Source organism: Ochotona curzoniae, unplaced genomic scaffold, assembly GCF_017591425.1.
Source record: "Ochotona curzoniae isolate NIBS_2020 unplaced genomic scaffold, NIBS_Ocur_1.0 contig_4612, whole genome shotgun sequence".
In the NCBI taxonomy this organism is placed as follows: Eukaryota; Metazoa; Chordata; class Mammalia; order Lagomorpha; family Ochotonidae; genus Ochotona; species Ochotona curzoniae.
The window spans coordinates 7,915,371-7,942,083 of NW_024466343.1; the positions used below are offsets into that span (position 1 = coordinate 7,915,371).

Below are 26,713 nucleotides of genomic sequence, written 5' to 3' on the forward strand. Positions count from 1 at the left end.
TCAAATTACTTGATTTTGAAACAATATTAATCTTATATTTTAAAAATGGTTAATCTTCAGGATGAAGAGCAAACTGAAGAGAAACGTCAAATGGAAAGCTCCACTTACCCTCTAACAGCTTCTCTCCTTGATATGAATGAAATCATCTGGCATCTTGGCAATATTACAGCTAGACACTTCATACTACAGTTTCTCCACCTAGAACTACTGGCACTTAGGGTTAGTAACTCTTTGTTGGGCATTGCCCTGTGCACAGCAGGGTGTTCAGCAATGTTCCTGCTTCGACTCACTACAGCCAAAACACCATCACTTTACGCTTTGACAGCCAACGAGTCTAAATATCAGAGTATCAGATTAGATCCACTGGGGGACAGAACCTGCCTAAGTGGGAGCCAGTATTGTGGTAGAGCGGCTTCAGCCACTGCTCCAATACCAGAATCACATGAGGAATGGTTCTGCTGTAACAGCTGCTTCACTTCCAGCTCCCTGATAATGGCCTAGAAAAAGCAGAAGACGGCCAAAGTGTTTGGTTCCCTGCCACCCACAGGAGACCCACATGAAGCTCTTAGCACCTAGTTTCAGCCTGGTTCAAACCTGCCCATGCAGCCACACAGGAATGAACCTACAAATAAAATCTCTCCTTTTCTCTCTATAACTCTTTCAAATAAATAATTTTTTTAAATCTCCAAAGACAAAAAAACTATCTCCATCTTTATAACAATACTGAAATATGCAACATTATATTCCTATGACATAAAAATAAGATGCAAACTTGATCGAACCCATATTGTTTTTCAGTAAATCAAGTGATATCCAAACAAGGGTCTCAAATCTTACTCAAGATTTCTCATGTTGCTTTACTTATATTCTTAAAACTATCTTTGGTGCTTTTCCCAGCCCAACATGAAAGAGCTGACTGCAAATGCAGCAGCTGGGACAGGAACCAACACCCAGAGATGCTGGTGCTGTGGGCAATGGCTTAACCCACTACACTGCCCTGAACAATCACATATTTAAAAAGTGATTCCCCTAGCCTTTTCCACTATCTTTGCAACCTAAACATAATTAACAAAAAAAGGAAAAAACAATAGTTTTTAGACACTGTATATCAGTCCTGTGCATCAACTATACAGGACGTAAGATGAAAACAAGCGGAACCAGGGTTAATGGAGCACCTACAACGCAGGTGTACCAAACGGGTGCTGGTAGGAGACTCAATCCATTCCACTTCTGATCCAGTTCCCTGATAATGCACCTGAGAAAGCAGAGGAAGATGGTCCAAGAGCTTAAGACCCTGAACCCATGTGAGAAACCCAGAAAATCTCCTGGCTCCCACCTGGCCCAGCTCTAGCTACTGCAGCCATCGAGGGATGAGCCAAGGCATGGAGGATCTGTCCCTCCTTCTCTCTATAACTCTGCCTTTCAAATAAATAAAATCGCACACACAAGAAAAAGATGAGTCCTTTGCATCTACTAACAGTCTGGAGAGAATTTTTAGGCTGGGACACAAACTGGCAGCTATATGAAATGTTTGTGCTTGCAGGTGGCTGATAAGCTTGCTGCAACTGTGTCAGTTGCAAACCGCTTTTTTTTTTTTTCCATTTGAAAGGCAGATTTATAGACAGAAGACAGAAAGAGGGAGCTGGACTCTGATCCACTCACCAAATGTCCACAATGGCTGGATTTGAGCTGATCAAAAAAAAAATTTAAGCTAAAAGGAAGGGGAAAAAAAAGAAACAGAAAAAGAAATAAAAAAGTTAAGAGTAGTAAGATAAAGTTTGAAAAGATGGTTTGCGGACCTGGTGTGGTGGCCTAGCAGCTAAACTGCTTGCTTTGCATGCGCCAGGATCCCATGTGGATGCCGGTTCCAATCCCAGCATCCCCACTTTCCTTCCATATCCCTGCTTTCGGCCTGGGAAAGCAGTCAGGGATATCCCAAAGCCTTGGACCATGCACCTGCATGGAGATCCAGAAGAAGCTCCTGGCTCCTGGCTTCAGATTGGCTCAGCTCCAGCCATTGTGGCTACTTGGGGAGTGAATCAGAGAACAGAACATCTTCCACTCTGTTGCTCCTTCTCTCTCCTTCTCTCTGATATGTGACTTTCCAATAAGAAAAAAAAATTTTTAATGTTTTAAAGAAATAAAAGGTGTTGAGAGCGATGAGCAAGTACCCAACCAATTTTAACTGTTATGAGTAACAACTGAAAGCTCATGTCAAACATAGAAGACAAAAGTTGCAGGACATGATGCGTAAGTTCCAGCTATTTGAATAGGAAGATTTCTGTGCAACTTACGAAAGAACAGTAAATTCAACCAACGGTGAAGAGTTTCATTCAGATACAGATAAACTTTAAAGAAAGTGGGATGATGGGGCCAATGTGATAGCTCCATTGGTTAGTCCTCCACCAGCAAGCACCAGCTTCCCATCTGGGTGCCGGTTTATGTCCCAATAGCTCCACTACCATGGGATCCGGCACCTGCATGTGACCTGGAAGATCACATCCTGGCTACTGGTTTGGCTACCCAGCAAAGGCAAGCCAAAAAAACTGGACTAAATGTAAATAACAAACAGAAGTTTACTTCATTGTAAATCAATTCATAGTGAATGTTTGTAGAGACTCTGAACTTACGAATCCTGCTGCCAGGCATTTCAAAGAACTGTATTGTTTTTCCTTTAAACAAGCATTCTGATGAACAACCCTTTCAAATCTATGTAAATCTATCTATGATCTCACAAACAGTCCTTATAATTTTCATTCAGATCATAACAGAGTAAGAACTTTAGTACTAATCTTTTTATCCCCCTTTCCAGAAACTTCTGCTTCACTGACTCTTAGCAGTCTAATTCATGACATCCTGAGGCCTCAGAAGACTTTGTAGTGTCCTGATTTATCTCCCTACAATCCATCCACACTGCCACAGCTAATTATCCTAAAACAAAGCTCCAATATGGAAATGTTGCTCTAAATAAAATCCTTCAATTGGTATGTGTAAATACTGCTTGACATTTTCTTCCAATAAACCTGTTTAATAAAAGTGTGATTAACTCTAGCCTGATGAAATAATTGTGAGAAAGAAAACAGGAAAGGTGAACATATTGAGAGTCTTGAAAGAGACTCAAACAAGTTGACAGTAATTTTTACTACGTTACTTCTCTTCTGAGTAAGATGGAGGTTTAATTAAATAACAGTACTCTGGCATTACAGGACAGCCATTAAAATACTTACATGTTACAGACCAAAGCTGAAACATGAAAAATGAAATGCAACCTCCACTGATAATCACTTTGAAGTAAATTAATGACTTTTCTGCTTGTTTACTGGACTGTAATACTGATGCCTATAAAACTAATAAAAAATCTATTCATCTATATAATGTCTGCACTTATTAGCCCTTTAGAATTTTATAAATAGTTAAAAATGACAGGTAATGGTCTCAATGTTAGATTCACCTCTACATTTCCACTTTATTACTTGTACCTCAGCACTGGGCTAAACCCTAAAAACACAGACTAATTTAACAAAAGTTTACACTCAAATATGGGCATTGTAAAAGTTGGGGGGAGGGGTGTGCACATTTTGGTCTTTTTTTAAGACTTATTTATTTTTGTTAGAAAGGCACATTCACAGAGAGGAGAGCAGAAAGATCTTTTGCCCGCTGGTTCACTCTCCAAGTGGCCGCAACAGCTGGAGCTGAGCCGAAGCAAGGCCAAGAGCCAGAAGCTTCTTCCTAGTTTCCCTTTGCAGTTGCAGGGTCCCAAGGACATCCCTGACTGCTTTCCCAGGCCCAAAGCAGGGAGCTAGATGGGAAGTGGAGCAGGCAGCTGTGACATGAAGCAGCCCCCCATATGTGATTCCAGAACTTACAAGGAGGGATGATTATCCAATTGAGTCATCACGCTGGACCATTTGCCAAACATTTAAGGTGTTGCTTAGGATGCCTACATCCCACATGTGAGTACCTAGGTTCAAGTCCCAAGCTAGACGTAATTCCAGCTTTCTGCCAATGCAGACCCTGAGAGGCAGCGTGTGATGGCTCAAGTAGCTGGGTTCCTGTCACTCCTGTGGAGAACCAGATTGAGTTTCCAGCTCCTAGCTTCTGCCAGGCTCAGGTGCTTCTGCTTAGTCCCAGGTGTTGTGGGAATTTAGAAGTGAATGAGACAGCTGCTCTTGCTTCTAATCATTCAAAAAAAAAGTATAAGTGGCAGCACTATTCAAATCTCTACTTTTTTTTTTTTGGAATGTCCATACACGTTCCATTGCCACTTTCAACACCTTGCAATTTATTATTTGTAAGAAAAACAGACAGTGCAAACACAAACATGCACATGCCTTTAGTCCCCAAAAAACCTCAATAGACAGCACCGGGCAGGTCCCAACCAGAAGCCAAGAACTCTAAGCCACTGGTGCCTGTCAAGGTCTATAAGCCCTGGAAGCAGGAGCGGGGAGGGGGAAGCCAAAAGACACAGGTGTGAAACCCAACACTTTGATATGGGACTCAGAACTCCTAACTGCTAAGTCAAACACCCACTCCCAATTCTTTATTCTCCTGAAGAAATGCACTTAAGTTAGTGCCCATACATCACAGGTAAACTTCAAATCTCACTATCACTCATATTCCCTCCTTACCTTCTGTATGTCAGCAAACTCTATTACTTTTTATTTGTATTATTTTTTCCCTTTCTCTCAACTCAGATTTCTTCTAGCTTGAGGCTTCCAGGCTGCCACTTCACAATTAGATTACTCAAACATAATGCTTTTAAACAGACACAGTTGCACAATTTTTCAGCTTACCTCAATTTTCATTTATAGCTGGCATGGAGAACTTCCCACCTCAACTACTTCTCTGGTTTTCTCCTAAGTTCTTTATCACTTAAGGAACTAGCATAGCCTTAACCAGCACAGCTGGAAACGTGGACAGCATTTCCAGGGCAACCTCCATCACTGAGACCTAAGCCACTCTTCACTTGTTTGGACAACTCGGAGACAGCTGTAAAAACTTCCCACGGGCTAAGACCCCAGGTGCCCACCCGTTTTTTCCCTTCTGCCTCTGCACATTCCATCACCACGGATTTCTGGCATCTCACTTGCACCCATGTCTTCTAAAGATCTGAGTTCCAGAAACACTTCAGAAAAACCACAAAAGCCACTAAAGTGATGCTGACAAGATCTTACTTCATCAAAAGCATCCAGTCTTATGGCCTCAATCTCCCCACATTAGCTCATTTTGCACTTCTGTGGATGACATACTTGTGAAGAAATACCTTCACATGATATCCTTCAAAATTTTTTTCACCTATTACCTATATAAACTCTAAATTGTTAACGAACTGTTCTGATCTTTTCTCATTTAACTTGCAGCTTTCAAGGAATCCAATAGTTCATACTTAAAACAATATCCGATTTGAAAGAATAAGCCAAAGGAATTACTCATATTTCCTTTATGGCAAAAAAAAAATCTAAGTTTCAGCACAAACTGTCAAAGTTCTAAGTTCTAATAAACAAAAGTAATGATGTAAAAGGTTATAACTTTTTTCAAGAAGAGAATATGAGAGAAATGCCCACGAATATTCCTATTATAAACCTGTCAGAGCTCAATCATTTAAAATACTATCTCCACCAAGCCCCAATCACTACATGTAATGTCTTCTTCACCTTTGCCCTTTGCATGACTTAACAAGATCTCTGAAGACAAAGTTTTCTGATTTTCCAAAGGGCTTACCATGGTAACAGTCAAAATACTGATCAACTTAGCCTTCCAGAGTAATATTTGAAAGGAACATTTTGATGCATGCATTGTTGCTTAAATAAGAGTTTTAGGGGCAGGCATTTGGTACAATGTTTAAGTTGCTACTTGGGATACTCACAATGCAACTTTAAGCACCGGGTTTGGATTCTAGATACTCCGTTTCCAAGCCAGCTTTCCACTAACCTATGATGGGTCAAGCACTTGAGTCCCTGCCATCCATCTAGGAGACTCAGACTGAGCTGTAGGCTTCAAGCTGCAGCCTGGCCTTGCCCTAGCAACTGCGCATATTTTGGGAGTAAACCAACAGATAGCCTTTCAAATAAAATCCAAATATTTTAAATACTAGCTTTCTAATTCATCTGCCATATATAGCTAAACCAACTCATCAGAGGCTCTGTCAATTTTGATACATATTTTGATTGTAATATCTCACAACATCCATACAATCACATGAAGCCTTCCAAAAAGTTTAAAAACTATCTTAAATAGAACCATTCTCTTTTTTAGAAATGAATTTTCACATCTCACCAAAAATCTTTCAGCAATCTACCTCATTTTCTAAGTTCACAGTGCAGTCTGTCACATGTTATGGTTCATAGTGCCCTCAATCTTAACGTATCTGAATTCCAATTTCTACTTTAAGGAAATTCTGATCTTTTTAAGCTTCAAGGTCAAGCTTCTGTCACGAAGCCTTATCTTGATACTCCCAACCCACCGGAATAGCAGGAGGATCAGACTGTTTACAGTCTGAAAATACTACCTGCAATACACCAAGAATTAGCATCTATGGAGCAAGTGTGCAGCCGAGCAGCTGACCCACTTGCACCCCATAGCAGCATCTGTGTTCAAGGCCCACCTCCAGTTCCTTCCTAAGGCAGGCTGGGGGGAGGGGGGGTGAGGGTAAAACAGTTCAAGTCCCTGGGTTCCTGTTATTCACCTCAGAGACCTGGGCTGAGGTCCAGTTCCCACCTTCAGCCCCAGCCATTCTGGGCATGTAGGGATGGCAGCAGCAAACGGGAGCTCTCACTTTATGTCTCTATCAACCAATAAACTGGTCTAAGTTTTTTTAGAGCTGTCTCTTTAACCGCGAGTTTCAAGATATCTAAAACTATCTCTTTGTTACAATCTAACATCATGAAACTAAAGTTATGTAAAAAGATTTGCTTATTGGAAGGTTGTAAAGAGCTCAAAGGAATAAAGTGAAAGCGGCAATAAATCAGATAAAATCTAAGACGAAATCCTAAGTAGGCTATCCCTCATATTTATAGGTCAGATGTTTTATCCTAGAAAATGCCGTTTTGCACTTTCCATTTTCCTTAACCCTGTAAATAAAAAGTATAAAGTACCTAGCACGGCGTAACAATATTATTAAACATAGCTTTTTCTCTTAATAACATTCCCATTATATCCCTCACTTACATTAACAGTATGAAATAACAATATTTGTATTAGATTCAAATCAAATACCCATTATGATAATCTGATTGGGTAAGCCTTTTCCAGGTGATAAAATTATTCGGTCTTAACCAGAATGTAACTATGACAGTCTCATTACTTCCTGTTAACAGGCTTCCCTTAAAGAAAAAAAATGATAGGGTCCAGCCCTGTAACTTAGCGGCTAAAGTCCTCGCCTTGAACACGCCCAGGATCCCATATGGGCGCCAGTTCTAAACCCGGTGGCCCTGCTTCCCATCCAGCTTCCTGCCTGTGCTCTGGAAGCAGTCGCAGTGGAGGACAGCGCAAAGCCTTGGGACCCTGCACCCATGTGGGAAACCGGAAAGAGGCTCCTGGCTTTGGATTGGCTCAGCTCCAGCCGTTGCGGCCGCTTGGGGAATGAACCATCGGACGGAAGTTCTTCCTCTCTGTCTCTCATCTCTGTATATCTGCCTTTCCAATAAAATTAAATAAATCTTTAAAAAATAATAATGAAAATTAAAAAGTCTGTAATTTCATACATGCATTAAGTCCAAAGACCCATATAGCAAAATGCATCCTCAACTGATTCTATGCTTTTGCCCGGATTCTAGCCTCTAGCTCAATTTTTTAAGACCTAATAATTCTGAGAATATAAACCCGAAAATTACTTATGCACTGAACACTTAGAAAATCTCATCACCCAAAAACCCAGTTGGCACACTGTAAATATTCTAAAGGCGTTTTGTAGTCGAGAAATATTTACACGTAAAGTATTACAAAACCACATACTACGAACATTTTATCCAAACGAAAGCTGCAAACGGACAGACATTAAGACTGGACTGGATCCAAACAAAACGTCGGTACAAGAAAAATTCCAGGGATCACGACACCTCGTTTTCCCGACCATAACAATTAATAACGGGCTGCAGGGGCCGCACGGACCGCTCCGACCGCCCCTACTGCGCCGCGAAGCGAAACCAGAAGCCTGCACCCGGCGCGCTGCGGGCTTTCATTCGTCCGCAGCCCGGCGTCGGGAAGCCGAGGGAAGCAACAGCGCTCCAGCCCAGATCCCTCAGCCCTCTCGCCCCGGGAGGGACCCTTCCTCAAACACACCGCCAGCTCACGTCCTCCGCTGACCCCAGGCATGCCGCCCTAACAGAGCACCCAGTGGCCCAGGCCTTATTCCCGTCCGCGCGCAACACCGAGAAAAGAGGCCGCTGCAAGGGCCACGGAGCCGGTGCGCGGAGCCAGAGCAGAGCCGGTGCCCGGCGCCGAGCAAGGCGCCCTTCGGCCCCGCGCCGCTCCCTCCCAACCCCGCAGCGCCGCGCTCACCTCCACGGCCTTTCCTGTGGGCCCAGCCGGCGCAGCCGACAGCGGCCTACCGCCGCCGCTCCGCAGCCTCCTTTTCCTGCCCGACCTCGGCGCGGTGCGGCGTCGCGTCTGGAGGCCCGGAAAACGGCTCCGCAGCCCAGCCCGCGGGGTCCCCGCCTCCCGAGCCGGCCACTTCCCGCAGCAGCCGCGGCTCCTTCCGGTGTCTCCGCCGCCGCAGGCGTCCCGGGCGTCAGGAGAGGGCGGGGAGAGGCGGGCCGCGGGGCGGAGCCGGGGACCGGGCGCAGGTGCGGGTCCCTCCCGACCGGCTCCCCGCCGGCGCCCGGTGCGGGCTCCCTGCCGGCCCCCGGCCCTCCTCCGGCCCCGGGCTCTCCGCCTGTCCCCCCGCCGGCCCCCTGCCCACCCCCGGTGCGGGCTCCCCGCCGGCCCCCGGCCCTCCTCCGGCCCCGGGCTCCCCGCCTGTCCCCCCGCCGGTCCCCTGCCCACCCCCGATGCGGGCTCCCCGCCGACCCTCCGCCCGCCCCGGGCTCGCTGTCCCCCTTCCCCTCAGCTCACAGTGACCACAGTAAGGTCTTGTCTCAACGCATTACCCAATCTCCGTCTGCTAGCTGCTGAAGAACCTTGCAAACAAATACCAGGCATATCAACACTGCCCTATTCTTGCTTCTCCCGACTTAGTACGAATTCCGTTTTCTGGAGGCAGTTGTTCCATTTTCCACCCATGTGAAGAATGAATTCATGTCTAGCATTTTCCTCTAAGCCCAAATCAAGAAAATCAAACGCAATATTTATTGAAATTCAATATTTATTGAAATACTGTCTCCTTAACGTCCAGAGTATGTAAAGACACTTGCCTTCCAACTATGTTATTGCTAAAATTCAATCCATCGATTTTTAAGTATATGAATAAAATCATTAAATTAATAAAATGAAGTTGCAGGTTTTATTCTGTTTAATTACCTCCAACTCTTGTGGTATCCAGCCCAGGAACATGTACTCAAATGTTGTGCAATTTGATCATCTGACACAGAAAGACGATATGGAAGTGCCCACTTTAAGGTAGCAATTGAAGAAACCAGCCATGACACATGACTGATTTAAGGCCCCCAAAGCCCCCCAAAATGATCACCTCTTCTGGGTTCACTGAGAAAATGGAATGTGATTTGAAGGGAATCCATCCTACTGCAGCTCCTGCCTTTCATCTTCAGCTGACTTCAAGAAATGACACTCTGACTTCCATTTTTTCTAAGATTTTATTCATTTATTTGAAATGCAGAGAGAGATCTCTTTTGTCTGCTGCCTCACACCCCAGATGGTGACATCAGCTGGGCCTGGGCCGGGCCAAAGCCGGGAGCTTCTTCCAGATCTTCCACTGGAGCGAAGAGGCCCAAGCACTGGGTCCTCTTCCGTTGCTTTCCCAGGGGCGTTAGCACAGAACTGGATGGGAAGCAGAGCAGCCAGGACTTGAACCAACGCTCCTACAGGCTGCTGGTACCACGTGTGGCAGCTTAACTCGCTGCAGTACCACACAACTGTCTGAAATGAGAATTTTATCAACTAACTTGATATAAAACAAATGTCCTAAACTTTCTGACCTCTCCTGTGATAAGTGTCTGTCAGCAATACGCTACCTAACCCCCCCAAAATTGACATAAAAACTAGCCTACAGATTCAAAATAAAAGAAAATTTTTAATTTTTTCAAAGGCATGGTATTTGAAAGACCAAGTTACACAAAGAGAAAAAAGAGATCTTCCATACACTGGTTTACTCCCAAATTTATTGCAACAGCCAGGGCTGAGCCAGGCAGAGATGAGGAACAGGGAACCCCATCCAAGCCCCATTCCAAAGGAACATTTTTGTAAATTAGCAAAAAACAAACAAACAAACCTGTGTTTGGGGCCCACATGGTGGCTCAACAGGTTAATCCTTTGCCTACAAGTTCTGGCATCACATGTTCACACTGGTTCATGTCCCTGCTACTCCACTTTCCATCCAACTCTGCTTATGACCTGGAAAAGCAGCAGAGGATGGCTTAAAGCCTTGAGACTCTGCACCTGTGAGGAAGACCTGGAAAAACCTCTCAGCTCCTGGCATCAGATGGTTTTGGCTCTAGCCATTGCGGCCATTTGGGAAGTGAACCAATTGATAAAAGATCATTCTCTCTGTCTCTCCTGTTTGGGAAATCTGCCTTTCCAATAAAAATAAATTGATGCAGGGCCAGGCGGTGTGACCTAGCGCCTAAAGGTCCTCGCCTTGAACACACCCAGATCCCATATGGGTGCCAGTTCTAATCCCGGCAGCTCCACTTCCCATCCAGTTCCCTGCTTGTGGCCTGGGAAAGCAGTTGAGGATGGCCCAAAGCTTTGGGACCCTGCACCCATGTAGGAGACCCGGAAGAGGTTCCTGGATCCTGGATTCAGCTCGGCATAGCACCGGCCGTTGCGCTCACTTGGGGAGTGAATCATTGGACGGAAGATCTTCTCTGTCTCTCCTCCTCTCTGTATATCTGACTTTGTAATAACAATAAATAAATCTTTTTTAAAAAATTGATGTTAAAAATAAAAAGTAACTGAAAGACCCAGATAATGGAAAGAGCATTTTAAAAAATGATTTGGAAATTTTTACCAAATTTTTGCTGGCAACAATTTTAAGAATTGCCCTGTAAACTCTGAGGTCAACCATTCCCTACCAGATCTCCCACGCGGGATGGAAAAAACCCAGATCCTTCCTCACAGGATCTAATGTCCTTGGAACAACAGCCAGGAGCCCCAGGTGGTCCTCAGAAACAGAAGAACAGTAAACTTCCTTGGGATTCGGGAGAGGAGCTTTCTCTGGTCCTTACTTAGTTCCAACTTAGGCTCCCAACCTCTCTTGCAATGACCATCATGGTCGCTCCAGAGCCCCTTCCACCCCCCGCCGAAAAAAATTAGATCAGATACATAGAGACCAATAAGGAAAGCTTAGAACAGACAGAAAAAAAAGTCAGCTTGGACTTTCATATGCCTTACTAAGTAGGACACAAAGATCAGTTACTCCTAAGGTATTAATTTCTAAGAGGCACACCCCTTCTAAAACTCTTCTGCTCCTCAGTCGTTAATATATGGCGTGTTAGTTATAAGCCTGTTTGGACTATCCTAAAATTCACAAAGTTCAGTAAAAATCACACTTCAATAGTGTAAGCTGCTAAATATAAAAATGAAAATACACACGAGACACGAGACTCAATAGTATCCTATACTGATTTTAAGGTTTATAGCAGCCGGTTGTGTATAAACTAAAATTGAGATGTCAGTGAAGTAGTTACAGGATGTGGTTAAAAACTTGTATTTCTAACACATTAGTCACTCAATACGATGTCAATTAACTTCATGATGTTGTAAATTTCCATGTTTCTTTCTGTTGTTGAAGTTGTGTGGTGGCTTTTCATTGGAAGGGATGATATTCTGCCTTTCTATATTCAGACCAAGGGTAGTCTCCCAATGAAGCTGTTGAATTTATCTGGACAATAAGATGCTGGACTCTCCGCATGGTCCATGCCCACATTGAAGGAATCATGACTGGGTATGCACTGTACTACTGTAACAATAAAGAGGAATTCAATGTGGGGGGAGGGTTTGGGGAGGACTTAGGGAATCCCAGAGCCTATGAAACTGTCATAAAATGAAATGATAATAATAATTTAAAAATGATTCTAGGTGAATAAAAAAGAATTGCCCTGTAATTTTTGCATCAAAAGACATCATTCAGAGATTAAAAGTCAAGCCAGCAAGTAAAAGGAACTCAAAATATGTATAACCAACAAAGGTCTTATATATATGAGATATGTATATAAGTATACATAATCTACAAAGGTCTTGTGTATATATGAAATATGTATTTCCACAATTCAATAAGACAGCTAATCGGACCGGAAAACAAAATAGGCAAAGGTCATCCTTTCTTTAAAAAAAAAAATAAAGAAAGTTTTTATGTATTTGAAAGGCAAAGTTACAGAGAAAGGGAATTTTTCTTTTGCTGGTTCACCCAGGATACAGATGGTCACAATAGCCAGGGCTGGGCCAGGCCAAAGCCAGGAGCTAGGAGATTCATCTTGGTCTCCCAAGTGGTTGAGGGGTCCAAGTATTTGGCCCATCTCCCACTGCATTCCCAGGCACATAAGCAAGGAGCTGGATCAGAAGTGGAGGAGGGGCCCCGGCGTGGTGGCACAAGTGGTTAAGGTCCTTGCCTTGCACGCCCAGGATCCCATATGGGCGCCGGTTCTAATCCCGGCGGCCCCTCTTCCCATCCAGCTCCCCGCCTGTGGCCCAGGAAAGTAGTTGAGGACGGCTTTGGGACCCTGCACCCGCGTGGGAGACCCAGAAGAGGCTCCTGGCTTCGGATCGGCATAGCATCGACCCGTTGCACTCACTTGGGGAGTGAATCATCGGACGGAAGATCTTCCTCTCTGTATATCTGCCTTTCCAATAAAATTAAAAAAAAAAAAAGCGGAGGAGGTAGGACTCAAACCAATGCCACAACATCAGCCCAAAAGTCACCTTTTCAAAGTTATACAGTGTTGTAGCAATCTCAATCTAATTCCAAAATCTTAACATCCCCTTTCCTGATAACCTAAACCATGCTTGGGCTTAACTCTCATGGTGGGAGGGAAGGGGTTTGGAGCACTGTTGATGAAGGGAAGGCAAATGATGTAACTGTTCAAAACAGGTGTGACTCAAGTCTAATGAGAGTAGACAAGTTCCTCTTGGTGGAATCCAGGTCAGGTCTCTGCAGTGGACCAGACATCATGCAGCAAATGTACTCTGACACAATGCAGTACTTCTGCTTTTGACTTACATGGATTCTAACACTTCCTTCTTTACTTGAATGTTTACTGTTAATCTTGTAGTTCTCATTTCAAAATCCTTAGTCCTTTACTTTTCCTTTGCTTTAAAGATTTCTTTTTATTTCTTTCAAGAGTGGAGAGACAGAGAGGGAGAGAAAGGGCTCTTCCATCTGCTATTTAACTTGCCAAATGGCAATGTTTGTTAGGGATGAACCAGGATGAAGCCAGGAGCCTGGATCTCCTCCACCCTGTACTTTCATGTTACTGGCAAGAGCCCAAGAATGTGGGCCATCTTCCACTGCCTTCCCAGGAGCATTACTAAGGAAATAGAGCATTCAGGACTTGAACTATCTGGGTGTCTGACAGTGGTTGAACCCATTGTACCACAATGCTGACATCTTCCATTCAATGGCTCACTCCCTGGAAGCCTACAACAGCCAGGATTGTGCCAGGCTGAAGTGAAGAGCCAGGAGCATCTCCTTGGTTTCTCACATTGGTGGTGAGGGAGCAAACACTTGGGCCATCTTGGGCTGCTTTTTCCACAATAGCGGAGAACTGGATCAGATATGGAGCATCCAGTGCTTGAACACATGCCCTTATGGGATGCTAACACTGTAGATGGTGGTTTTGCCACTACGCCACAATGTTAGCCCCAAGACACAGTGTCTTAGTGTATTTTTTTTCTCTTAATTGATTATAATAAAACACATTGTCATCAGACGTAAGTCAGTCAACCTTCCTCTTTGAAATCAGAAATAGTGCATTCCATAGTGTGGAGACCCAGGTGAGTCACACTGATCCTGGAGTAAAATTCCAGGGGGAACTTTCATACAGAAAACAGGTAAGCTGCTTCATCCGGCAAAATACTGAAGCATCTCTGACTAAAGGGAGAAAAGAGAGAAGAAATGCAAAACAAGAAGACAAGGAAGGGAAATAAAAGAAGGAGCAGAAAGAAGAGAAAGGGAGGAAGGAAATATGGTAATCATATTGAAGTAGTTCATTTTTGCAACTGAGTAAAAGCAAGTAAAAATATCAATGCACAAAATATGTGCAAATGCTTCAAAAAGTTCATGGAAAATGGCACTTAAAATAGGTTTATTTCAATGCAACGGTTTTTGAAGGGAAGGCAGTTAGCACAGTGGTTAGGTGTTCACTGTCCAGCAGCAATGGACTTGATGCTCAGAGCTGATAATCACACACATGCACTACTGACTGATGGTCAGTAGCCGAAGTTTATTAATCACATCAGGCTTTTCTAGACTGAGGGTCACATAGGATAAGGGAGGAGCCTTTGAGTTTACATATTGACAACAGGCAGTTGACTTGAGATTAGAGGAGTTCCCATGAACCTGTCTGTGGAAGCCATCATTTATTTCCACCCTTTACCTGGAAGTATCTCTCTTTGTTTTGTATATCCAATCAGTTGTCTTCATACAGATGTCCAATGAACTGTGTCACAGTAGAGTGCCACTTTGGATGCTTGTACCGCATCTCTGAGTCCTTCCTCAACCTCTCATTCCAGCTTCCTGATGAGGTGCACTCTAGAAGGCAGCAAGTGATGGCCCAGTTGCTTGGATTTCTGAGTTCCCAGCTCTCGGCGCCAGCTAGACCCAACTCTGGCTGTGGTGGGCACTTGGGAAGTGAACCAGTAGTTGGGAGCTATCTCTTTCTGTCTCTTTGCCTCCAAACTAAATAACTTTTTTTTTTTTGAAATTTTGTGCATATGAGGAGCTTCAAAAATTTGCTAGAAAAAGCATATTATGAAAAATTATGGTGAATTTCAACCATGTTTTACATTGCAATAAATTTACCTTTTAAGTTTCTGCAAATTTAATGAAGTACTCTTTTGCCCATTTTGATATTCACAAGTGTTCTTGAGACTGAAGACATCTTTGCAAATGCAGATCCCTCAAGCAAATGAACTTTCACAGGTACTCCAAGCCCCTAGGCCTCCATTACCTCATGGCTAATAGCCATCTAGCTATTCCTCCATTATTCCTCCATTTCAGCATCCCATTTTATTTCCATAGAGAATTTACTGTGATCTTAACATTTTTTTAAATTCATTTTATTCCGGGGTCAGCTTTGTGATATAATGGATTATGCCAGCACCTGCAATGCAGGCATCCCATATGGGCTATGGTTCAAGTCCCAGCTGTCCAAGTCAGGTCCAGTTGCCTGCTAATGAGCCTGGGGAAGCAGAAGAAGACGGCTCAAATCCTCAGGCCCTGCATCCACATGTGTTTCCCAGAAGCTCCTGGATTTGGCCTGGCCCAGTCCTGGTTGTTAAAGTTTTAAGGAGTGAAACAGAATGGAAAGCCTATCCCTCTCTCTTTATCTCTGCCCTCCAAATCAAAGTACTTTCGAAAATAATTCTTAAAAAAAAAAAAACTTTTTTTCATTCATTTGGAAAGTAGAATGACAGAGAAAGTGATAGAAAGATCATCTGGTTCCTTCCCAAAAAGGCCAAATCAGCCGTTATTAGGATGGGCCAGTCAGAAGCCAGATGAATGGAGTGCCAGGTCGTCCTCGACTGCTTTCCCAGGGCACAAGTAGGGAAAGCAAGTGAAGCAGCTGGGATGTGAACCAGTGACCATATGGGATCCCAGCACATGCAAGGCAAGGACTTTGGCCACTAGGCTACTATGTTGGGCCCCATAGTAAGTTTTTAGTAATAAATGCCAGAAAATGAATTGAACTGTGATTACTTTTTTCTGGTACTTTTTAAAATTTTTATTTTATTTTATTTTTATTGGAATGTCAGATATATAGAGAGGAGGAAAGACAGAGAGAAAGACCTTCCATTCATTGATTCACTCCCCAAGTGGCTGCAACGGCTGGAGCTGCACCAATCTGAAGTCAGGAGCCCAGAGCCTTCTTTAGGTCTCCCACGCAGGTGAAGAATCCCAAGGTTTTGTGTCGTCCTTGGCTGCTTTCCCAGGCCACAAGCAGGGAGGTGGTTGGGAAATGGGGCCGCTGGGATCCCGGCACATGTAAGGCCAGGACTTCAGCCGCTAGGCTACCGCACTGAGGCTTGAACTGTGCTTAATTTGAACAAGTGAAACTGAAAGAGACAGGCAGAAACAAAGTCATTCTTTTTCATTGTAGTTCCTGAAGATGTCTGAGTCTTCTCATTCCTGGGACAAAATTGCAAGTAAAGCCTCTAGTTTTCTGGTCACGTTTTTGTTAATAAATTTATCTTTGGAAAGGCAGATTTACAGAAAAAAGGAAAGACAAAAAGAGATCTTCCATCCATTAGTTTTCTCCCTAAATGGCTGCAATAATAGAGTTGAGCTGAACTGAGGCCAGGAGCTAAGAGGCAGGAATCAGGAATCCCACACAGTGTCCTAAGGCTTTGGGCCATCCTCCACTGCTTTCCCAGGCCATGACCAGGCAGCTGGATAGGAAGTGGTGCTACTGGGACACAAACTGTCACCCATACGTGATGCCAGAGCTTGCAGGCAGAGAATTAATTAGTTGAGTCATTTCATTGTTCCCTCCGGTCACTTCCACATAACTAAAATGTCCTTCATAACATGGGTTTTGATCTAGCGGTTTGGACACTGGGTGGACTACCTACAACCACATCAGACCCACACTGAAGTCTCAGCCTCAGCTACAAAGTGCAGCTTCTTCCCGGTGAAGCCTGAGAGATGCAAGCAGGTGAAGTGTTCGTCTTCAGTCCACCCACGCAGGAGGCTATATGGGGTTCTTGGCTGCCAATTTGCACAGAAGGGCTGTTACCAATCATGCCTGTGTGCATTTTCTCTTCAGAGGTAGCTTTGCCTTCTTGAATTAGAACTTTCCCAATGTGGATAGGTTGCCTGGTTTTGTCTCTCTCACATTCCAGGAGACAGAGTCATCTTTTACAGATGGTGTCCTTATGGCCCCTCATTCTGGGCTAAGGTAAGGTAGGAACACCTATTTTCCCAACCTCACAGTGGTAACTTAAATTGTATGTGGAAGTAATTTGGCACTGATGTTTGACTTCTCTGCCAAGAATTCGTTACCATCTGCTCATTCTTAGAGCTCATGATATCTAAACAGTGACACCACTGACACCTTGGTTTGAACAATTTTTTGTTATGGAGAGCAGTTGTGTATTGTAGCATTTTTAGCAGCATATTTGGCCTTTACTCATTCCATGCCAATATTGCCTCCTCCCAATAGTGTCAAACAAAAATGTTTCCAGACCTTACCAAATGTCCCTTAGGGAGCAAAATCATCTCCATTTGAGAATCACTGTGCTAGTATGGGTTGGTACTTACTCAGCTCTTCTTCACTTTACCAGGTCAGGTAATTTAGAAAATACATTTAGTAATAGATCAATGTATACAAATGCCAGCAATTAGAGATTCCCACTGGGATCACCATCTTAGCATACTTATAATCCACTTTAAGCACATCAGTGATGGGCATAACAATCGGCCTCCTCCGTGTTTGGCAAAAGGGTGATTTACAGACTCCTGGAATCCAGAGGAAGGACAGCAAGAACCAGAGATCCAAACACTGCTTGCAATCCTTTGTGATCTCATTACTCACCTCAAGCAGCATTCCTAATTTGGAAATGCCCAAAGAATGGATTTACAGTCTTTTTTTTTTAAAGATTTATTTTTATTATTTTTTTTTATTGGAAAGGCGGATATACAGAGAGGAGAGACAGAGAGGAAGATCTTCCGTTTGATGATTCACTCCCCAAGTGAGCGCAATGGCCGATACTATGCCGATCCGAAGCCAGGAGCCTCTTCCTCCTGGGCCACAGGCAGGGAGCTGGAAGGGAAGCAGGGCCGCCAGGATTAGAACCGGTGCCCATATGGGATCCTGGGCGTACAAGGTGAGGACCTTAACCACTGCGCCACCGGGCCGGGCCCAACGTTTTCCTTTTCTAAGACACAAATTCAGTCCACATAACCCTCTAAAAACTTCCTTGCCTCAGAGAATTTTACTTTTCGGCAGGGGCCTGGGCTGAGGCAAGCGAGTTCTTGAAGTAGAGCATTTAAGGACACTATATGTGCAGGAACCAGATGTTCCCTCTTCAAATTGTGTCTCAAATTTCTTATTTGCTTTATTCCAGTGTCTCAAGGCCTTGGTTGGATCAAAGTTTACTAATTCTACCTTTATTTCTTTATTTCTTTTTTAAAAAAGATTTATGTATTTTATTGGAAAGGCAGATTTAATGAGAAGAGAGACATAGAGAAAGATCTTTCATCCACTGATTCACTCCCCCATTGGCCACAATGGCTCAGAGCTGAGCTGATCTGAAGCTAGGAACCAGGAGCTTCTTCTGGGTCTCCCATGTGGGTGCAGGGTCCCAAAGCTTTGGGCCTTCATTGACTGTTTTCCCAGGCCATAAGCAGGAACCTAAATGGCAAGTGGTGCCCATATGGATGCCAGTGCTTGCAGGTGGAGGATTAGTCAGTTGAACCATCATGATGCCCCTTCCTTTTCTTTGCTTACAAAAAATAAAAAACTATGTTCTTGTTATTCTAATATACATTTCATTTTTCTTAAAGAAAAAATTTTCCTTTACTACTGATTGCTTCTTTCTTTGTGTATGGAATGCTGTTTTGCTTTTTGCCCTTTTTCTTAAGAATGATCTGCACTTCTTAGGAACAAGTAGATAAGAAGTCACTGAATAGCCACATCTCATATCTGACTGATTAAGTTTGAGACCAGACTCCATCTCTGATTCCAGCTTCCTGTAAATATGTATTCTGGGGAGCAGCAGGGGATGGCCTAGATATTTGGGTTCTTGTCATTGACACAGCCTGAGTTCTGGAGTACTGGTCTTTCCTGTTGTGGGCATTTTGGGGTGAATTAGCAGGTGGAAGATCACTGTTTGTCTATGTCAGTCTCTCTCTTTACATGTCTAATTCTATGCCTTTCAAATAAAAATAAACAAACAAATACATAATCAAAAAAGAAACTCTGGGGCTAGCACCTACGTGTGGTGCTATAGGGCTAAGCCACCACCTGTGGTGCCAGCATCCCATATGGGTGCTGGTTTGAGTTCTGCCAGCTCCACTTTTTTCAAGATTTTAAAAAATTTTATTGGAAAGCCAGATACAAAGAGAGAAGTGACAAGAGGAAGATTTTCTGGCCACTGGTGCACTCCCCAGGTGACTGCAACGGCCGGAGCTGGGCTGATCCAAAGCCAGGAGCCAGGAGCTTCGTTCGGTCTCCCACGTGGGGGCAGGATCCCAAGGCTTTGGGCTGTCCTTGACTGCTTTCCCAGGCCACAAGCAGGGAACTGGATGGGAAGCAGGTCTGCTGGGATACAAATTGGCCAACATGAAATCCTGGCACATGCAAGAAGAGGACTTCAGCTGTTAGGCTACCGCACTGGCCCTAGCTCTACTTCTGATCCAGCTCCCTGCCTATGCCCTTGGAAAGCAGCAGAGGATGGTCCAAGTCCTTGGGGCTCTGCACTGATGTGAGAAACCTGGAGGAGGGTCTGGACTCCTGATTTCAGATTGACTCAGCTCCGGCCACTGTGACCACCTGGGGAGTGTGACAGAAAATATAAGATCTCCCCCTCATTCTCTGTCTCTTCTTCTCTGTGACTCTGCCTTTCAGATTAAACATTTTAAAACAGAGAAGGAATTCTACATCTTTAAGGAACATCAGCAAAGAGAAGCCTTTTTTTTCTGTCTTGCTTTTTCAGGCTGCGTAGGCTCTTTATTGTATTTTATAGCATGTTATCTGGTGGTGTGATTACCACTGATTATCTACTGTGCATTGTAATTTCATTATACATTGCAATAATTTGTTCTTTTCCCTTTTCCTAAACTGTATGTGAGGAATTTTATTTCAGTAATTCCAGCATTCAGTATAATGCATGGCATAATGTAGGAAATGAGCAAATTAATAATGCAGATCTTGAAAAGCTGAAGAGCCTGGAGCAATGGCTCAGTGGCTAAATGCTCACTTTGCAATGCTGGCATCCTATATGGTTGCCGGTTTTAATCCTGGTAGTTCTACTTCCCATCCAGCTCATTGCTTGTGGCCTGGGAAAGCAGTGGAGAATGGCCCAAACCTTGGGACCCTGAGCCCAAGTGGGAGAGCTAGAAGAAGCTCCTGGCTCCTGGCATTGAATCAGCTCAGTTCCAGCCTTTGCAGCCATTTCGGGAGTGAATCAGCAGACAGAAGATCTTTCTCTGTGTCTCTCCTCCTCTCTGTATATCTGACTTTGCAATAAAAATAAATAAATCTTAAATAAATAAATATGTGCTTCAGTGCTGTATTCAGATTTGTGTAACTATCCTAAAATCTAAGTTTAGAAAGAAATCTATACCTTTTAGCAGAGTCTTCCGTTTTCCCCACCCTCCTAGTCTAAGCAACCACTAACCTCTCTATCTACAGAATTGCCTGTTTTGGATTGTTTTTATAAATAGAATAATAAAATAAGGAGTGTTTTATCATGGGATTTTTAGAAAAAATGTTACAGTTTATCTGAAGGGCAGAGAGATCTTTTATCCATTAACTGGTTCCCCAAATGCTCATCAGCTGTGGCTGTGGGCAAGCCGAAACCATGAATCCAGAACTTTCAGGTCTCCTTTGTTGGGTACAAAGACAGGGACCCAGGTACCTGAGGTTTGACCTGCATCTTAGCTGGATGCACATCAATAGGAAGCTGGACTGAAAGATGGGACATTCTGAAATAGGTTGTAGGCATCTCAAGTGGTGTCTTAATGAGTCAAAATCTCATGGTTGACTGCTTAGCATAGTTTTCAAAGTTTGCTGTGTTATGGTAATTGTCAGCACATCATTCCTTTTTAGGGCCAGTTTATTATGTGCATATATCACATTTATTAATCCATTCATTCTTTGATGAACATCTGGGCTATTTCTTCTTTTTGGCTATTACAAATAATGTTACTTTAGGGCTTGGTGTGGTATCCTAGTGGCTAAATTCCTTGCCTTGCCAGGATCACATTTAGTCGCCCATGCTTGCCAGGATCACATTTAGATGCCCATGCGTGTCCCAATGATCCCACTTCCTGTCCAACTCCCTGCTTGTGTGCTGAGAAAGCAGTCCAAGACAGCCCAAAGTCTTGAGATCCTGTACTCACATGGGAGACACGGAAGAGACTGTTGGCTCCTAGCTCCAGCTCTGGCCATTGCAGCCACCTGGGAGTAATCAGCAGATGGAAGATCTCTGTCTCTCCTCCTCTCTGTATACATGACTTTTCAATAAAAAACAAATAAATCTTAATAATACTACTTTAGAGTGGGCATTTGACACCACGATAAAGTCACAGCTTGGGATGTTTGCATCCTATTTAAGAGTTATTAGGAATTATGGGGCCAGCACTGTGGCAATAATGAGTTCAGGTACCACTTGTAATGCTAATATTCCATATGAATGCCAGTTTGTGTCCTGGCTGCTCCACTTGCAATCCAGCTCCCTGTTACTGTGTCTGGCAAAACAGTCAAGGATGGCCGAAGTGCTTGCACCCCTGCACCCACACGGGAGACCTGGATGAAACTCCTGTCTCCTGGCTTTGGCCTGGCCCAGCCCAGCCATTGTAGCCATTTGAGGAATGAACCAGCTTATGGAAGACTACTCTTCTGAGGACCTTTCCTTCTTGTATTAACTGTGGCTTTCAAACAAATACATCTTTTTGAAAAAGAGAATGATGTGAAATTATATGCTACTAATCGTATTTGTGTACAGGTTTCTGTGTGATGTATTCCTCTTGGGTGCTACCTGAGAATGGGATTGCTGGGTCATGCAGTAACTCTGTGGTTAACAATATTTGCATTTGGGTATGGACTCCTACACTCTAAATGTTCTGAAGCAGAATAAAGAACCATACTCTGAGTTCTAGATGCCTTGGCTGGCTTACTTATGACTTGTTTTTTTTTTTTTTTTTAACACTTCAGGTGGGTAATGAGAACAAAGATTGAAAGAGGGTATAGGCAGCAAAAACGACATTCAGAAAGTAAAGATGGCCTCACGAATTCCAGATTCTTCAAGTCTCAAGACCCCCTTTACTTCTTCGTTTTTTTAAAAAAGATTTATTTTCATTGGAAAAGCAGATTTTACTAAGAGACACAGATCTTCTACTCGCTGTTCATGTCCCAAATGGCTGTAATGGCCAGAGCTAAGCTGATCTGAAACCAGGAGCCAAGAGCATCTTTTGGGTTCCATGCAGGTACAGGATCCCAAGGCTTTGGGCCATCCTCTACAGTGTTCTCAGGCCATAAGAAGGGAGCTGGATGGGAAGTGGAGCAGCAGGGACCAACCTGGTGCCCACACGGAATGCCAGCACTTACAGGTGAAGGATTAGCCAATGCAGTGTCAGGCTGGCTGGCCCCCTGCATTACTTGTGAAGCATTAAGTATTTTCACATAGAATTCTGTGTTTTTGTTTTTTGTTGTTATTATTATTCATCTAATGGTAACATAGTGATATTGTTATTCTTCCTATTTGACAAAATGGGAATTTTTAACACAAAAAGGATTGCTCATTCTTGCTTATTGCCTATGAATAGCGACATTTGCTCTCATATTCCAGTTCTCTTTACAAATGCTATTTTGGCTTTTCATTACCAATATACTCAGCAACTAGAATTCCTGAGTTACATTTTGTTTTAAACAATTATACTTTACCAATCACTGTCTAGGTCAATTAGAAGGCATGGAAACAATGAAAGGACTAGCATGTGACATTAGGACATTAGCCATACAGGGCAGGTATATATATATGTAAGTCAAGTGTCCATGGAGCTACAAGCAACTAGAATTTTTAAGTCTGTGGTTCTGAATGAGTGTTTTGGCCCAGGACTGCACACAGAAACAGAACCTTGGGCTTCTTGTGTGTTGTTCAGTTTTCTCTATATTAGAACCTGAGCGAGGTGACTGTGTTGCCTAAGTCCTCATAATCGGCCATACTTATTATTCTTTGGGTGCCTAATTCAGCGGGAAACCTAGAGAACAACTACAGAGGGATTGAGACTAATAATTAATGCTGGGTTGGAAACTGTTAACATTGACTAGAGGACTCAGAATCTGAAACGAAATTTCTTAATCTGAGTTTGAAATTGTGTGTTTGTCTGTGTCTGTTTTAATACTGCATGTCCGTGCGTTTTTCTTGGGAAGCCTCCATAGCGTCCACCAGACTAGCAGAACAGCACTGCATTTCCCACAAGGTTACGAAGTATAACAGTAGTTCTGAACAGCTTTGTGAAATCTTGCAGTTCTTGTAACCTAATTCTCTATGAATCCTGTAAGACAAGAGTGCCTACCCTAAACAAAAATGGCGGATGCTGCTTCACACGTAGCCCCCACGCAGAAGACAAGAAGGCCCCCTCCACTTTCTCTCCATCTTTCCACTCCTGACCCCGGAAGGACTCCGCACTCAGCGGCCGGGCTGCTGCTCAGCACCGGTGCAGCGAGCAAGCAGGCGTGGTTCGGCCGCACCGGCCCGGAGCTCCAGGTATAAGGGTGGGAGGACCCGCTGCGGCGGCGAGCAGGGTCGCGACACCCTGTGGACAAAGCCGTGGGAACCTGCGGGAATGGTGGGGAGCGGGGCCGCAACGCCTGAGGGAGGTGCGCTGAGGGAGCGCTGAGTCGGGGTGACCAGGGTATGTGAATCCGCGCAGGGCTTCTGGTCCTGCTTGTGGGGGCTTAGGTGGGACCAGCGCTGGACACTGGGCTGGACACTGGGACCAGCGCAGGACACTGGGTGTAGGGGTTTGTGTAGGCAGCAGCTGTGCTTGTGGAAAATCATGCGCCTTGGAAGGTGCCTCCCAGAATCATTTTCACCTGGGGGATTGTGGCTCCGGGTCTTTTCTGTAATTAAAGTTGCAACACATGTATTTTGTGGATGGAGGACTCCAGGAGGCTTCAGTTTTGCACAGACTTTAAAGACCGTTGTTAGCATTATTGCAGCTACGGTTTTGCAGTACCTTCTCAGAATTCAGTTGTACAAGATTTATTTTGCACGTCGAGGTGTTTTGATTTTGATAACTCAGACTTTCTGATTATAAAGTCAAAAATTGTCAGATGCAATTTTAGGGCATTTAAGAAGCAAACTCTTTTACACTTGTTTCTAATTTCTCAATGATTACAATGCCGAGAAGCAAATAATACGCAAGGCAGTATTTATGGTACTGTTTTAGACCTCCTTTACGAATCTGAGTAATTGTGAAACTTACGTTCATGTTAATCTTATACTTCTGAGACTATATTCTGAAATCATTTTTTTTTAAAGTTACCCAAAAATGATTCAGTGTGGAATGATTTTCTGCGATAAGCTAGTCAGATCACAGAAATACATGTTTCTCACAATTCCGAGTTGAACTATTTGTGTTATTTTCTTTTTGGTTAAAAATTTGGGACGATCCATGATGGAGAGAAACTTTGGGTGAATTGCTTTCAGCTGTGTGTGTGTGTGTTTCGTGCAGCAGTAGCTTTATGATCTAATTAGTAAAAATGTTTTTTAAAAAAGTCAGTTTTCAGAGGAGGGAGAAGAGAAGAATAAGTATGTTTCTTTTTTTTTTTTGCTGTGGTATTCTAAAGTGATGCATGCATTTTTATATGTATATATTTATTTTTGGTGATGATTACATGGTATATCAGGGTAGGAAGGACTGAGGATTAGGGAAAAGTGGACGAAATCGTTGTTTCCAGATTTTCTGTTTCTTCTGGTCTTTGGGGGAAGGGGAGAGGGAAAGCGGGATTCCACATCCAGTCTCCCAGATGACCCCGGGCTGGGGTCCACCACCCAGTACCCACCCAGGGTCCTCATGTGGGCACGGGGGTAGGATAGTTCTGCAATGCTGTTGATTTTGCCAATCCAAGGGGGAAGCAGCCCACCCAATGTCCACTGACGGACATAGCCGACCTCAGGTCTCCACTCACCCAGTTTTTTGCTGTCATTGTTTGGCCAGAGTAGTTGTCTGATTTGCTCGGTTCTCCTTCCTCTGCTGCGGTATCTAATGAGCTGCCGTATTCTCCACGTGCATTAAGGTCTGCATCCACTGCTGCACCTTTTTCACTCCTACGCATGCAGTTTTATAAAAAGCCAGTTTTTACAGAAAGACTGAAAAGCAGCCGTTTAGTGTCATTCTCCAGAGAACCGTGTTTGCTGTGGTTGCCTCTGTTCCTCAGTGTGTCTGTGTCACGGTCATTGGTTGTGATAAGTGTACTTCAGTTGGAACTCATTATACAGGGTCTAAACCAGAACCTTGAGGAGAGGGGAGCTCTGTGCCTGGTAGGGACTAGGCTGAGTACCAGTAGCAAGAGACCCCTCCTAAGAGTGTTACTGTGTTAGGTTTGAAAGGACACCTCAGGCTGCTGGTGATCTGGTGTTCCCCAGGCGATGTTTTCGTCTTCTGATTAAATAAGTAAACTGGTTGGTGTATGATTGTCACGGAAGTGTGTTCAGCGGGGTGGAATGAGAATGTTGAGCCTCTAGCTCTGTAGATTGACCTTGGCATGTTGCTGCCAAAAGTTTACTATGTTAATGAGGGCTCTTTGAGTGACATCTGTTTCCTCTGCAAACATACGACTTTTTCCTTTGGTTACAAAACAAATAGCAAGTGTTCAAACAGGATGAAGGTTACAAAGCATGTACCCAACATTTCTCTGAAAATTTTTAAGTAGATGAATGAGGGCCCCGTGCAATAGCCTAGTGGTTAAAGTCCTCACCTTGCACACACCAAGATCCCATATGAGCGCTAGTTCTAATCCCCGTGACCCTGCTTCCCATCCAACTCCCTGCTTGCAGCCTGGGAAAGCAGTGAATGATGGCTCAAAGCCTTGGGACCCCGCACCCATGTGGGAGACCCAGAGGAGGCTCCGGGCTCCTGACTTCGAATTGGTACAGCTCCGGCTGTTGCAGCCACTTGGGGAGTAAATCAGCGAGTGGATGATCTTGCCCTCTGTCTCTCCTCCTCTCTGTATATCTGACTTGACAATAAAAATAGAATAAATCTTAAAAATATAAATAAGTAAAGTCGATAAGTGAAAAAAATGCCTGGGGCAAGTGTGGAGCTCAGACAGTGAGTGGTGAGGTCCCGTCGTAGCCCCAGGCGTCTGCCCCAGGTTCCATTCATCAGCCTCCATTTGTCACTGTCATGAAGGAAATGACTGGGAAGATTTCTTTATTGAAAATAAAAATTGACGTGTCAACGTTGTACATTCCTGGGTCTTTATTTTTAAAAATTGGCACAGAATTATACATGTTTGTAAAGGAAGTAGGCTTTAAATTAAAACCTAAAAGCGGATGAACTTATTTAACCAGAAAAGTAAACAGTTGGAAAAGTTTCTTTTCGAAAATGATTGATTTCTTTTATTTGAAAGTTAGAGGGAGTGATAAAGAGATCCTCCATTGCTTGTGCACTCCCCAGATGTCTGCAGCAGCCAGGCTGAGCTCAGGAGCCAGG

At 43.8% G+C, this 26,713-nt stretch overlaps 3 protein-coding genes across 7 annotated transcripts in view; 2 read left to right on the top strand and 1 right to left on the bottom strand.

Annotated features, from left to right (window-relative positions):
- USP33 (ubiquitin specific peptidase 33) overlaps nucleotides 1–8,624 on the bottom strand; it is a 51,552-nt gene extending 42,928 nt beyond the window's left edge. For 2 of the 5 annotated variants that reach the window (XM_040987311.1, XM_040987309.1), the window contains exon 1: nucleotides 8,500–8,622. The gene's annotated coding sequence lies outside the window, so the exon portion shown is untranslated. Of the gene's footprint in view, nucleotides 1–8,499 lie in introns of all 5 variants that reach the window. The other 3 variants (XM_040987308.1, XM_040987310.1, XM_040987307.1) reach the window with 3 other exon arrangements.
- Nucleotides 271–9,111, top strand: LOC121161022 (translation initiation factor IF-2-like). Its single transcript, XM_040987250.1, has 2 exons — nucleotides 271–395; nucleotides 8,097–9,111. Exons 1-2 carry the CDS (start codon nucleotides 271–273, stop codon nucleotides 9,109–9,111), a joined length of 1,140 nt encoding a protein of 379 aa, XP_040843184.1.
- Nucleotides 9,112–23,726: 14,615 nt separating this feature from the next.
- MIGA1 (mitoguardin 1) overlaps nucleotides 23,727–26,713 on the top strand; it is a 104,583-nt gene continuing 101,596 nt past the window's right edge. Inside the window, exon 1 of the mRNA XM_040987312.1 lies at nucleotides 23,727–23,760. The gene's annotated coding sequence lies outside the window, so the exon portion shown is untranslated. The remainder of the gene's footprint in view (nucleotides 23,761–26,713) is intronic.